This window comes from Rhipicephalus sanguineus, chromosome 4 (genome assembly GCF_013339695.2).
Source record: "Rhipicephalus sanguineus isolate Rsan-2018 chromosome 4, BIME_Rsan_1.4, whole genome shotgun sequence".
NCBI classification, from domain to species: Eukaryota; Metazoa; Arthropoda; class Arachnida; order Ixodida; family Ixodidae; genus Rhipicephalus; species Rhipicephalus sanguineus.
The window spans coordinates 204,614,052-204,629,296 of record NC_051179.1 but is presented as its reverse complement, the minus strand read 5'-3'; the positions used below and the strand labels follow the sequence as shown (position 1 = coordinate 204,629,296).

The 15,245-nt window shown below is 49.4% G+C and overlaps 1 protein-coding gene across 1 annotated transcript in view; it reads left to right on the top strand.

Annotated features, from left to right (window-relative positions):
- LOC125758182 (large subunit GTPase 1 homolog) overlaps positions 1 to 12,040 on the top strand; it is a gene marked incomplete in the record, with an annotated part of 595,829 nt that extends 583,789 nt beyond the window's left edge. Inside the window, 1 exon segment of the mRNA XM_049415032.1 lies at positions 11,316 to 12,040. Within this exon segment, the coding sequence (XP_049270989.1) occupies positions 11,316 to 11,474 (159 nt within the window).
- Between the last annotated feature and the right edge of the window lie 3,205 nt (positions 12,041 to 15,245).

Here is a 15,245-nt window from a genome sequence, read left to right as displayed (position 1 = left end):
CGACGACCGAGCGCCTGCAATTTGTGTAGCTTTTTTTTAACGCTCTAGTTTTTATGCTGCTGCTTTATTTTCGTGTGTTGGTACTTTCAGCCAGACTGCGAACTAGATGCGACGTTACGAAAAAATGTCGCACTTTCACTGCAAGGGTGAAGCAATGAATGCGACAGCAACAAATTGTAGTGTTACACCAAGTGAGGCTCGCAGCTAACTGTATTGTATCCACAGGTCGGCAAAAAATGCGGAGCTCACTCAGACTCACTCATGAAAAATATTTTGCCCTTAGAGCTTACTCGGGCTCAGACTCACCAAAGTTTTCCTCAACCGGACTCACTCAGACTCACAGAAATTTTTCTCAGCCGGACTCACTCGGACTCAAACCCACCAAAATATTACTGATGTGATCGGGGAGCAGCCAGGCCTCAGGGAGAAGCAGAGCTCAGGAGCTGATAACAGGAACGTTTATTTACATGATGAGTTGGTAGCGTGTAGAAGCCTCGTGGTGGCTTCTAGTAGCCTGTCGTAGCATGCGGACGCATGTCGTAGCATCCTAGAGTAGCATGCTTGGAGCGTGCCGACGCCCGCGTTATAAACCCTGGCCCTTCCCATGATTCCCTGCTGGAGAAAACAATGAAGCCCAGGACAGTCCAATCAAACACGTTGCCTTCATCTCCGCCCACTAAACGAAAAGTAAGCACTGCCTCCTTCGCATTCCAGGAAGAAGAGAGGCGGTGCACCTGGACGACGGACCATGCCTGGAAACCGGCTGCGTTGTCAGGTGTGCTGTCAGGTGCAGTCGTTCCTTGCCTCCATATCGCCGTCGGACGGCCAGCTCCCAGTCGGGTCACCATGTCACAAAGGAACCATACAACAATGAACGGATTACTGCGGCGCACATTAAAACTGGCCGTGACGTCAGGTGTGCTGTCAGTTGCAAGTCTTTCCTTGCCTCGATGCGTCGCCGGTGCAGGTGACGGCCAGCCGCCGGCAGGGTCCCAAAGTCGCAGACACCGCGTAATGTGGACAAGGTGCCCGATGAGGAATCTCCATCTCGCAGACGCCTGAACAAAGCAGTGCACTAGCGACTGCCTCCTCCGAGCAGCCTGGACTGCAAATAGTTCATCTTCAGGCCATAAAAGCGTCAAACTCAGCCAAGCGTGTCCAAGGCGATTGACGAGGGGACTTGACGGCTTTTTAGGGTCCAGGGACACTACGGGAGGGTCGTCGCCTCATCTGGTGCGTTTCGGGGAACGTTGAGGGCGAAGAAAGCAGGGCAGATGGCGCCATACCATTCCAACGGCCCAGCGGCGCGAAGCCGTGAAGTCCGATCATAACAGCCCGTCCAACCGCCCCAGGAGGTCTCGAAGGGGATGCAACACCAAAGAACCCCTGGAGAGGCCGTAGACTTTCTCCTCTGTCTTTATTCCCCGCAGGCTGAGCCCCAGCTTTGGACCTGAGAAACGGCTTGCAAGTGCCGGAAATGAACTAGCCAAACCCAAGGCACAAGAAACAGAGAGCACCCAACTGACCTTGAGAAATGCTAGGCTACATTCTCTAGTCAAAACTCGCTCGAAAATTACATTTACGCTCTCGCTCGTGAATGTCGCGGATCAATTAACAAAACAATAAGAAACACACATGCTAAACATGAACAAAATCAATAGCCTAACGTTTTGTAAGGTTTCCAGAGAAAGCCACATCCTCTAAGGCACGCAGGTGCTACGGGCGATACAATAACGAAAGGGAGTGATTAACACAATACACTAATTGCATGTCATGAACTCAAAACACAAATAAAAGGTGTCTAAAGCTTTGGTGTTAAACTGGAAAGGCACGGCTGGGTCAACAGTGTTTCTGCCACTTGCCCAACATCGTTGTTCAAACAACCCACCTCAGCTTTACCGACCACAATTTATACAAATAACCAAGCGACTCACGCGAAAACCTTTCCCTATTTGCTCCTACACAGAACGCACGCGGAAAGAACATTAAACAAACAAAACCATTTTTCGCGTGGCTCTGCCAATACTCGCACAAAGCCTAGCCTGGCATATCCTTCCCGCAAGCTCCCAGCTTAACGCCTACGGTTTCCCTGCTATCCAACACGTGGGACACCCTTGCGTCCACGCATGACACGCAACGGAAATGCCACAAACTCTTTTTGAAGTTAGCTGTCATAATCCTATTCAGGGCACCCATCTCTTAAGCCCTCAACCCGCTCTGATGCGTGTCGCTAGCCTTCGGATAGCTAACTCAGAATGCATATCGGCTAACAAAAAAAACATAGAGCGCTAATGAAAACAAAATTCAATACTAGTTTAACTAAACCGTCAGCAGTCGCGGACACTACAAGGACAACTAATTGCTAACTAAAATCAACAGACAAAACACGGTTGATCCCTCCGTCATAGGAATCAGAATAACACGAAAGTAAAGCGTGCCCTCACAGAAGTAATTGAATGTTTACTGTACATTCATGTAAGAGAGTTTGCACACTGTATATGATGTCTGGCAGCTAATGGTGCCGTTTAAACGTATATGCACCCACATTTAGATGCGAAGTATCTTATGACGGAGTTCAATCCGGTGGTGGTGGTGGTGTGCGGCGTGACCACCCTTACTGCGCATGCGCATACCCTCTCCACACACCTCCCGTTTCCCCCCTCTCCCATCCACCTCTCCAATACCCTTTCCCCTCTCCCATACCCCTCTCCACTTCCCTTCTCCCCTCCCCCTTTCCACACCTTCCTCTGAAACGCGGGCTAGACATGCCGAAATTCTCTCCTGCGCAACGCCGCGGTGAGCCCCTGCGCATGCGCGTCCCCTCCCCCTCTCTCTCCTCTCCTACGCTGCCGCCCTCTCGCGTGCCTGTCGACCGCGTTCCCCGGTCGCCCTGTGAGAATTCACGGCCAGGCTAGAGGGAAGACAAGACGCGCGTAGCGTTTCTCTTCGCGTTCCACGACGCGAGGTCGCTAGCATGCCCAGCGAACGCCAACGGAACGCGATCGTGCAAATGCTCCGGCTTCGCATCGCCTCATGGTCCCCTTTAGCGGGAATGGTGTAATTTTATGATTGGTGGTACATCTCCATCCCGACGACTAACGTCCATGTTAAATGATTAAACAAACCCTTGTGGTAGCTGTAGTAGTTAACGGTGAAAGCGTAATCAGAGAACGAGGTGTGATAGCCAGAAGAGCTTCGCATATTGGACGCAGAATTTGGTCGCCATCCCGCGGCATGTTAAAATTACACCATTTCCCGCTAAAGGGGACCATGAGGCGATGCGAAGCCGGAGCACTTGCACGATCGCGTTCCGTTGGCGTTCTTTGGGCATGCTACCGACCTCGCGTCGTGGAACGCGAAGAGGAACGCTTACGCGCGTCTTGTCTTCCCTCTAGCCTGGCCGTTAATTCTCCAGGGCGAGCGGGGAACGCGGTCGGCAGGCGTGCGAGAGGGGCGCAGCGTAGGAGGGGAGAGATGGGGAGGGGACGCGCATGCGCTGGTGCTCATCGCGGCGTTGCGCAGGAGAGAATTTCGGCATGTCTAGCCCGCGTTTCAGAGGAAGACTGGAAAGGGTAGGGGAAGTGGAGAGGGGGGAGGGAAAGTGGAGAGGGTATGCGCAGTAAGGGTGGTCACGCCGCACACCACCACCACCGGATTGAACTCCGCCATAAGATACTTCGCATCTAAAATGTGATTGAACACCACGGCCAGGACTAGAGGGAAACGCAAAGCGTGTCGTGCCGCCCCGGTAGCCCGGCTGCGATTTTTCTCGGGGCGAGCGCGTGAGCATGGAACGCGGTGTTACAGCCAGGTGAGGCAGGCGCGCGTCGCAGAGCTATTTTTGGTTTGTATTAGCGTAATGCTGAGCGAGGCCGACGCTTTTACGACGCTTGGGCACAGGTCGCCACCTCGCGGTGTGTTAAGGCATTGACAAAATTCAACCATTATTGAAAACGCGCCGAATGGGACGGACGCGTAAACGCGTTGCAGGTGCTAGTCGCGGAGGCCACAGCAATGACGAATTATGTTACCTTACCAGTCCCAGAGGTCAACACCACCCAGCCTACCGGGAGAGTGGTAGATATAAAAGGCGCGTTCGTAAAGCCTCCAGTCTGTGACCGTGGCGCAGTGGATAGCGTGCCCGGCATCTGTTGCGGACCGAGCGGTCGTGGGTTCGGTGCCCGTTGGCGGTACCTTTTTTTCTTTGCCATCTGATTGTGCATATTTTTTCGATGTCATTTCCGTGACGGAAATACGTCACTGAAGTCTTGGTGGACCCTGGCACAAAACACTTTCGTGTTAAAAAAATTCTTTCAACAAATCCTGAGCCGACATTCCATGAAAAGCTAACAGTTGTCCTCAACAACATTTCGGGGGAACTCGCGGTGGTCGCGCCCAAAAGGCTTTTCTCGTCAAGCGGGGTGTACGATACGCATGAAAGTTAATCACCCCCTCGTCGAAGCCCACTGCGTTCCTCGCAGCGGACTTTCCTCTGTCGCCTCCTGCTACCTCGCTTAAGTCACCGACCTTGCGATCTCACACCTGTTCCAACGCTCCGCGAATAGAACAACGGGGAGGTCCCTTGACCTCCGACCCTTTCCGCGAGCCATGCGCTTCTCTTTTCCTTTTCTTTCGACGGCTCGGACGCATGCGGTAGAAACCTGTCAATGATGACAATCGCACTCTTCTCGCCTTTTTGCTCGGACATTTGAAGCCCTTTCTCAAACGCGTCGCGATCTTCGCTGCATTTCTGCCTTTCGGACGCTTTCTTCTTTTTGCCCGCTTCTTGGTTCAAACTCTGGAGCCTTTCGTCCGCCTGCGATGCTCATCAGCATCAACCTGCACGTCACCTGTCTCGCGCTTACTGTCCTGATGATTGCGCATCAATTCATCCTCCGACCGATTCCGCGTACAATGCGCTGCGCTTTTCTTTCTGGCCTTTCGGATGCATCAAAGCTGCAACTCTGTGGTCAACAAAACAAAGACCCTTACGCAAAAGCCTCTCTGAGTGACCCGAAGTCAAATAGAGACAATGCTTGGGTAGGTTTTGTGACACGGCAACCTCCGTTTCGAGCTTTCCGAAGGGTCCCTCACTCTCGACGCGGCTATCAACTTCAGGATTACAGTGATTCCACTCCTGCGCCAAATTGTATTTACTGCGCCATCCTGATAATATCGACGAAAAATGCGCCAAAGTCTCGGGTTTGGGGGCGTCTATCACCGGTAATCGCACCACCGGCGCGTCAGAGCATGTGCAGCTCGATCTTGGGGCTGCCAAAAGAGTCGCAACCAGAAACCAAGAATTATTCCGCTGAATAAATAGCGCTCGCGCGTGCGTTCCGAGTACCTAAGCCACGATGCCATGCATGGTGCCGACGCAGCTTCTGTTCTGCAAGTCGGCTCGACATCAAAACGCGCTCTCCGCAGAGGCTCGTGATGTCTAGACCTATCGTTAGCGAGAAAGTGCGACGGCTATTCATCGGCGGACGTCGTCTGTTCCAGAAACGCTGCTGATAGCTCGTTTCAAGCGTCGCACGGCACGTAAGGAAAGCAATGTTCAGTAATAACTACATGCGTGCCGCTAAAATGTCTGTCACTTCTGTTTCCGGACATCGCGGAATGAAATCTGTGATCGCTCGCAGTAGATATATGGGACAATATCGAATTTTCCTTGCTTCGCGTTTATGGAAGAGCACGCGAACGGTGGAAACGCGTTGACACTTTTCCTCAGATATACTTTATCCATGGATCTTCATCCAGAACAGCTTTTTCGTAATTCCTTCCGCCAGCACGTCCGAGTTTGTATAATCACTCTGCGGTAAATACCCCCTAAAAGGCCCTGCCCTTTCGAGCTCACGTGCTAGGGTTCCGATTCGAATTTTTTGCTTGCTTTTTTAAAAATGTCATCTCATTGTAAAATCATATCTCCTGGTCGGAGCAGCCGCAAATGCGCAGCTGTCAGTAGCGGACCCGTCGCTGACGGCCCACAGTGAAGCGGCTACGCCATGTTACACGTCCGCCCCTCGCTTTCGGGGGTCAATAGCTAACGGTTTAAAAAACTCAGTTTCGCTTAAGAGCGAAGCAATGAATGCGATACCAAAAAATTGTATTGTGAAACGAAGTAAGACTAGCAGCTAACTCTTTTGGATCCGATCTCGCGTAACTCAACAAAACGCTGGTTTAAGGGAATATGGCCCCTCCAGGAACCGAAGCGTTTTCTTGCTCCGAGTTCTCTAAACGCGAAGTAAGCGTTGAGAGCACAACAAGTTTACGAGCATGGAGGAAAGAAAAAAATATAGGAGGGAGCACGCCTAGCGTTCACAAGCCAACCTCCTCTGAAGCCGCGCCATCCTCCTTTGAAACCGCGCCAGCCTCCTCTGAAGCCGTTTGCTCCTCGCGTTCGAGGCTCATTTCCCATGATGCTCCTGTTTCATTTCCTGTTTTGGTGGGCTCATGAACAAAAACAAAAATGACGAGCGCGCGTTTAGCGTCCACAAGACAACCTCCTCGAACGCCGCTCCCCCCCTCTCACCTCTTGCCTATCACGTGAGGGTGCTCATTTCCCAGCATGCCCCCGTTGTATTTGTTTTGGCTGGGCTTCAAAAATGTCACGTGACGCTCCCTCCTGGTTTTTTTTTTTCCTCCATGTTTACTAGCCGTCTCCTGATGCCTCGAGATAGCGCGCGCGCAAGCGACTGCGCCCTTCGAAAGATGCCCCCCCCCCCCTTCCGCTCCCCTGGCGTCCCTTCATGCTACTTACGAAAGACGGGCGGGGCGTTTCCTCTCTGTTTGATGAGCAATCGACGGCAGGCCCTCACGCGGGAAGATGTTATCTCATGCGCTGTCCGTGCGGCGGAGACAGACGGCCGGCTAGTTTAATCTCCGCTTCAGCCGCGTTCGTCGCCAGCGCTCGCGAGCTTTTACCCGCGGCTAGAATAAGCGTGGCGATATTATTAATTTGGACTTTATACGGAAAATTACGGCAACGGCGACGGCAAAAATCCGCCGAGAGTGTCCATATAATTGCTATCGCAAGGGTCAATGTACGGGGCAGATTTTGCGCCCCCCCCCCCCCCTGCGCGCCCTGTGCGCACGCCTATTCTCCTGAGATGATTTTTTCCATGAGATTTGCAATGAATTGAAATATTTCTAGCCTTCATAAGAGCCCCATAATAATACTCAGATGCTTGAATGTTAATGCAATATGCTTCTGTATTGCACTCCAGGATGTAAAATTCGCTGCTCCAAAGTGCTCCCTTATGCAAAATTATCTGCTCCAAAGTGCTCCAAGATGAAAATTTTGCTGCTCCAAAGTGCTCCAAAACGGAAATTTTGCTGCTCCAAAAATTGCTCCAAATCAGAAGTCCTCGGTAGCATCACTGCTTAGGCCATGCAATGCATAACGTTCGCGTGTTCTTGAAGGCCCGACATGGCCTTTTAATGAGCGGGCCCAAGTCCGGCCCGGCCCGCAGCCTCAAGCCCGGGCCCGGCCCGGGCCCATGCAGTGCTCTAATTCGGAGTGTCCTAGCACTCTGCAGTCTGCAGACAGTTATAGTTTAGCGGGTTTAGCGAAAAAGCGGGCTTAGCGGGATCGAAGGGCGCATGCGCAGTACCGTAAACGACCCGTAGCGTTTACCGTACGCACGCTATTTTTCATATTTAGCGTTAGCGTGTTTGCGTGGTTAACGTAGTGCACGTAAAACGTGGCGGCGGTTTTGGACGCCCGCTTCGAACTGAATTTAGCGTTGATGTGGACGGATCCACTTCTTTCGTAGCAAACGACTCTGCGAAATGGCTTCGCTTGCCTTCAGGTAGCTTCGACGACACGGTATTACGGATAACTTAGCGTAGTTTTTGAGATCGCTTCCCATTTCGAACGTCCCTAGGCCTATCTAGAAGATCGGTGTAAACAAGTCTGCAACATGAAAATTTTCGCTTTTGGTGCTTAGTTCATATTTACTTACTTTTATTTTCACAAAAAAAAAAATGCCAGGCCTGCGCGGAAAGCGCAGTACAGTCACAGCGAAAGCCGGAATAGCGGCATTTCTAGAGCCCCTTGTAAACTCTCTTGGCGCTACTAATACAAGTACACTAGCAGGGTACCCACTATGCCATAAATCACAATATTTGTGAAGTTGGCAAGCACCTACAACGCCATTATTCGTCATTGTGCGCAGAAGCGAGGTTCCAGCTACACATATGTAAGGCATTATGTGCACTTTGTTTACGTGACGACTGATGACGATGAAGAATTGTGGCTCAGCCCTTTGTAATGGGTTGGAAGCTTTAAACGGCTCACCAGTTACGTAATTCGCATTGTGTGACGCCCGGTCGCTATTTAACTCTCCCACCATGCAATATAACATACATTGACGTGAGAAAGAGAGACAGAGAGAGGGGGGAAGAACTTAATTGAGACCCTGAGGAAATGGATGATGGGCTCATGAGCTTCCTTGGCAACCAATGCAAGTGCACTTGCGCGGAACCCACTACGCTATAAATCATCATAATTGCTGTGAAGTAGGGAAGCAGCCAGTATGCCATTTTTCGTCATTCAACGGAGAGCCGTGGTACCCGCTAAAAACATGTAAGGCATTATGCGCACTTTGTTGGTGTTGTGCCTGATGACGATGAAGAATTATTGCAAAGCCCCTTGTAGTGGGTTGGAGGCATCCAACGGCCTACTCGTTGCGCAATTCGCATTGTGTGACGCCTGGTTACAGAATTCGCGTTATGTGGTGCGTGGTTGTTATTTCACTCTTCTACCACACTAAATTACATATGTTAATGTGGTTCCTTCTGGACATGAAGTCTGTATAGCGTCGTTTTGCAAGGCAGTTCCAAGCACCGGCATGGCTCTGAGGTACAGCACTGGGCTTCCACGCAGAGGGCCCAGGTTCGAACCCCGTTCCATCCTGGAATTTTTTTCTTATTCCGTTTTTTTTTTCTTATTTCGAGCGATAGTGGTTACGGACACCGGCGGCGGCGGCGGACAACTACGCCACCAAAAACGACCGTTGAAATGATCTCATAACAGCTTTCGCTGTAAAAAGGAGTAATATTGCTGCGTGCGGGGTTACAGGCGAGCGTTCTCGGTTTTGTCCTTTTCACTTTTTTTAACGCATTCACCCTTCGCTAGGTGGCGCCACCGTCCCGGCTTGGGCACGTTAACGCTATCCCGCTAAACGAAAATACGCTTTCCGCAACCAACGTTTGCGGCACGGTAACGGTATTCCCATAACCCCCGCTATCACGCTAACGCTAAGCTATAACTGTCTTGTGTCTTTCCCGTAACAATATACTCGCTCACTACGCAACGGGAGCATAACGACTACATGTGCCATATTAACTCCGCTAGACGGAGTAAATGATGCGGGCATGGGTGTTTTTGGGGCTGATAAGCTGATAAAACTCCCATCTGGGCTAATTTTTGCTTACAGTGTAGCGGGGCCTTGCGCCTCTGGAAACTATCCACTGCCAAATTTTAAGGTTGCAATAATTTACGTTCGCAATTTTGCCTACTGCATAAAATCGTTCAGCCCGTTGGCACCGCCACGGGAGTTAACCTTTCTTTTTCTCACTTTCTTTTAACGCATTCATCCTCCGCTAGATGGCGCCACAGTCACGGCTTGGGCACGTAAACGCTATCCCGCTATACTAAAACGCACTGTCCGCAAAGAACGTTTGCGGCATGGTAACTCTATTCCCTTAAGCCACGCTATCACGCTAACGTTAAACTAAAATTGTCTATTGAAAAGGTACGGCATGTTGTTCCTGCTCATGATGACGTAAATCTTTAGTCGCAAGCGTTTCAGTAGAACTGGCTGAAAATGTTCGCACCGCTGCTCTCGAGTATCATGGGTCACTGCCCGAGAGGTCTCCAGTTGACGTTCCAGACCTGTCCCATACCTGCTTAGGTTCTGTTTATCGAATACGTACTTCGTCTTTCAACAGACCTTCTACCTGCAAGCACACGGTGCTGCTATGAGCGCATCTATCTCCGTTTCTGCTTTCAGTCGTGTTGTGGAAGACATCGAGCGTTCATTTCGTTCACCCTTTCTGCGAAGGTGTTTCTGCGATATGTAGATGATAGTTTCTGCATAATTCACAAGGATGCCCTCACTGCTCTCACTGCTCATCTGAAAATCGTTGAAAAGGCGATTCAGTTTACTGTCGAGCAACAAGTCCACGACTGTCTACTGTTTCTTGATGTTCTCGTCATACGGGGAAACACCGGTCTGACTTTCAACGTCTACAGGAAGTCTACTCATACAGGCCGGTACTTACATTTAACTCGGTGTATCCGCATTCACACAAACGTTCTGTTTCTCCAAGTGTCTCCAATATGACCATGCATAAGTTCTGGAAATGCTCCAAAAGTTGGCACTCTCCACATGATGCAGCAAGACGAGTCTGTATCTGGGAAAGACTCTCTCACTCGGCCATTCTTATTGCGTTTATTGTGAACAAGGCTCCCGTATTGGGGACCGAAACGTCAAGTAATTAAACATTTTGTTATTTTTGATCGGTGTATCTGTTCGCGTTTACGATAATTTGTAATTAGTACGTGATTTACCACAAATCTCTTCAATGTGTTGGAGCCTAAGTAAAATGCAGTTGGCTTATTTCTTTTTTAAAAGGGTCGGTTTTGCTAAGTTTTGACACTACACGCATATTCGACTGAAACGTGAAATTTTCAGTTTTTGGTCACCCCTAATTTTTACTAGTGTGTGCTTGGGGACTTGTACATTTGTTGCTTTGTTGATGCATGTGGATTATTACAACTTCTCGGAATGATATTCAAACTTTAACCTCGCCGTCTCCGTTGTTGTGATTTTAAATGCACCGCCTTAGAACAATAGCACGGTGAAATGGGCTGGAGGTCGCTATGTGTGTTGTTTGGTCATGAGGCGTTCGCAGGGCACACCAATGGGTTAAACATTAAATAATCTGGCTCACTTTGATTCAGACAGGTCCAATATTTAGCAAGTTTATTTAAAACTAATATTCTTAGTTTACATTTCAGTTGGTAATTGACCAGATTTGGTAAGAACTGTGTTTGAGAGGAATAGAACTGAGATGTACTTCTTGTAACAGTCAATGCAGCTTTGTTTCAACTTCTAGATATGGCTCAATAAAAAAGGCACCCTCATTTAATGAGTGACCTCTCCTAACATTGTCCATTTTGCGTTCTGTTAAATCAGTTGCGAACATTACTCAACCATGTTCTCACTTAAGTGCCGCGCTGAAAATTGCAAGTGTCCGCTACTCATATTTTGGGCTCGAATTCACTGTGGCTGTTAACTCGAATGCAGGCTGCTCCCCGGGCACACGTGAAGGGCCGCATTGCTCCCGGAGCATCAGGAACGAGTGGTGCTGATAGTCTGTCAGCAGACAGCAAACCCTGGAAGAAACATCACAATGCCGGCAAGAAGCAGAAGCTAAGAAGAATCTACGCCGAGCATGATGCTTGAGCTCCTTCATCAGTTTGGAACTGTTCTGTATGGCCATGGTTCCTACGACATTGCGTGGGAGGCATTGGTTAAGAAGGCTTGGCACAGATGCTGCCCTGAATCATGTGGTCTGCTTTTCTTTTTTTGGAGTTGGACTCGCCCATAATTCTACTCTTCTTCTTGAAAGATGGCTTTTCTGAAAATCAGTTCTGCGGAATCCCGCAAGGTGGCGGAAGGGTTAAGAAAGGGAAAATAGAATTTCTTTGTGGCTTCGTGCTACAAATGGGTGGTTGCCTATTTTCCCTTTCTTAAATATCGTTTCTGCTGAAGGTAAAGGAGGAGAGCATGACGGCAAGAGTGTTTCTCTGATATTTTTCGCAAGAGTAATACGAACATACAAGACAATCCATTACACGCTACGCTGACAACGATACGGGACGAAGCGGCGCTGGGTGACGTGTAGCGCCGCGTCGTCACTTCTGGTATGCGCAACCGACACGCCTGTACCTAGGTGCTGCCGTGTTGTGCTTGCGCAGCATAGTTTGTGCAGTTTTCGGCTGCAGGCTAAGCAAGTCGCCTTTGAAGCCCGCAAACAGGGAGCAAAGCGGGGGGGGGGTGTCCTCTTTGCGGAAAGTTAATTAGAATACATAGCGCTTAATGAAGACAAACACAAGGTGCGAGAACGAGGACGGGCGCTAATTAACAGTTTTAAATGCGAAGCATTTCTTAGCGAACCTCTCGCACTTTGAGCGTTTCTATCTACGTATCTATCTATCTATCTAGCCGCCTACGTCTAGGTGCTCTCATGATGGCCTCCTTAACTTGGTGTAGACCAAAATTTGCATCGGAGGGTAAGAGGAGTTGACGAATATGACTGCCGGGTCATGACATGAATGACGTTAAAAATCTTGTGGCGTACGTCGTCAAACCCTTTCCACTAGACACGTGTGGCACATACCTGTTTACCACGGGCCGCGGTGTACGGGTATGCGCCACAGGTGATTGACAGTTTATATCTACCCAGGAACGGCGAGAACAGACATTGATAACTTAAATGCAAGAGCGTTAAGGAAAACCAACGTCGGCAGCGTTGACTCAACGAATGGAAAGAATGAAAATTAGGATCCCGGCAGGAATCGAACCCAAGCATTCTGCGTGGCAATCAGGTATTCTACCACTGAGCCACGCCAGGTCTATAAACTGGTTTGGAAAAAGAGCCTACGCAGGCGAAATGTCGGTGCAACGTCAATTGCGCTTGTGGTGCTGGCTATCTAATTTTACGAAAAAGCAATAAACACTACATGATACTCCTACGATGTGTACTCCTACGATACAGGCGTCATATGAGATTAACGTCTGTAGTTCCAGTGTTGGCTCCGCTTTTATAGCAGTCTAATAAACAATACGTTTGTATTCCTATGATTCAGCAAGCTATATTGAAGCATTGCTCGACCCGGAGGAATACTGTAACGAAAGTTAAGTTACATATGATATCCACATCACCGCACCGTAAACTGCACTTCGTCCACCAGAACGACGCAGTGTCCTCTTAGTTTCTTACGAAGTTGCGCGATGGCCTCATGCTGACCGAGGATGATGCCAGATTGATTGACAGCCGCTTTGTAGACTAGGCTGCGTAGGCCACATACGCCCAGGTAGTCCACGAATACGACAAACACCATCCAGTGATGTGGTCTACGTAGCACTATCCAGGCCTACCAGCCTCGACGGCCTATACCTCACCAAGGCGACGGGTGGCTTCAGCTTCTGGCATGTCGCCGGCTCTGTCGACAGACAATGTCTTGACGAAATGACCGAGGTATCCACGAATTCCAACAGCTCTACTATACGACATACTTCACTACACATGGACCCCTCGTCACCACGATCACGACCGGATCCTATAATAAGTCATGACCAGCTGCTGGTACTCACTGATCACGGTGATGATGTCCTTGTTCAAGAACTGTCAAGAACTTCTTGCACACATGCACACGGGTTCGTGAAACGTGCGTGCGTTCTCGGGACACGTATAAGCACTACATATCAGCTCACCGCTTCTGGTGTTGGCAATACCAGCATTGCCATTGGCAGCATTACCCAACCGTAAACAACTGGTTATATAACACATATGCGGCTCTTCAACATATATATGTGTGCGTATAAAATATATACAAATCTTTACCGTCATTTTGTAACGTGTCGCTCAGTAAAAAAAGTTACGCCACAGTCACCTACCCGCCGCATGCTTCGCATAACATCGACTCCAACGGTACGTGGGATCTGCCGAATTTTTTTGTCATTTCTTTTTTGGTGTCTCGTCTTGGTGCGCAGTTTTTTCTGATGTTAATAGCCTGCAGTGTGAACGCACATTGCGACTCCCCGAAAGGCACTGGTGCGTTTCGCTGGCGCGCAATAAGGAGATTACTGGAACCTCGATAACATTTGGGTCTGCAGACGTGACTTCATTGTAGACAACTGCTATCCAAGTACTTACCCGTGTACAGAGATAGTACATTTTACTGTCATTACGTGCAAGCTGTTCGCTACGACCGGCACTTTCGCGCTGCGTGCACACTCCGCGGGTAAGGGCGGCTGTTGAAATCGTGATGACAATCGCACGGGTGGCGTGGTTCTACTTTAATGAAGCCGTGGAACAAACAAGTTTCACTCAGTGGCAGTTTCAAGTGCAGCACAAATAATAGAGGTTTCTATCTTGTCCGTTTAGTTTACATGTTACCGTGTTAGCGGAATACCGGATGGAATCTGCGAGGCGCGCACCTTTACGGAGCGTAGACTAGCTTTCACAGAACGTAAAATGCTCGCCGGATACGTTTTACGTTTACTGCCATATCTCGCGAATTCACGTCGTTCGTGGCCATTCGCGATATCCGCTGTATGGAGCACGGTGGTACGGAGGCTCCAGCCGACGAGTCAAAATAAGCCCAAGTGCGAGCGCTAATTACGACCACGTTGTTTGAGCCGGATTACCGACGCTAGAATGATCTAGAATACCGAAGCTGTAAACACGAGAGGCCTAAAGTGACGGTAACAGTGAGGAGGCGCCCTGACGTCACTTCCTGTGAAGCCTTAATGAAGCTGGAAGTCGGCCATATACTGACTAGGCAGAATTCTCTCTTGTTTACATGTGAACATTGAAGTAGAAGGCACGTATCTCTCTCGGATCGAAAACCACGTGGGCAGCGCGTGCTGTGGCGATCCGAATCAAACGGAAAGGAACACGCCCGGCCAGCGCGATACCGTCGGTGAAATCATTTCTTCCGTGTATTCTGCTCTTGCTCTGAAAGAAGTTTATATGAACATTTGAATTATACCGTAATATCGTGCTTTGATATAGGCTACCTGAAAATAAACATCCTTTATCACGCCAGCCAAATTACTGTTCCGACGACCGAGCGCCTGCAATTTGTGTAGCTTTTTTTTAACGCTCTAGTTTTTATGCTGCTGCTTTATTTTCGTGTGTTGGTACTTTCAGCCAGACTGCGAACTAGATGCGACGTTACGAAAAAATGTGACACTTTCACTGCAAGGGCGAAGCAATGAATGCGACAGCAACAAATGTAGTGTTACACCAAGTGAGGCTCGCAGCTAACTGTATTGTATCCACAGGTCGGCAAAAAATGCGGAGCTCACTCAGACTCACTTATGAAAAATATTTTGCCCTTAGAGCTTACTCGGGCTCAGACTCACCAAAGTTTTCATCAACCGGACTCACTCAGACTCACAGAAATTTTTCTCAGCCGGACTCACTCGGACTCAAACCCACCAAAA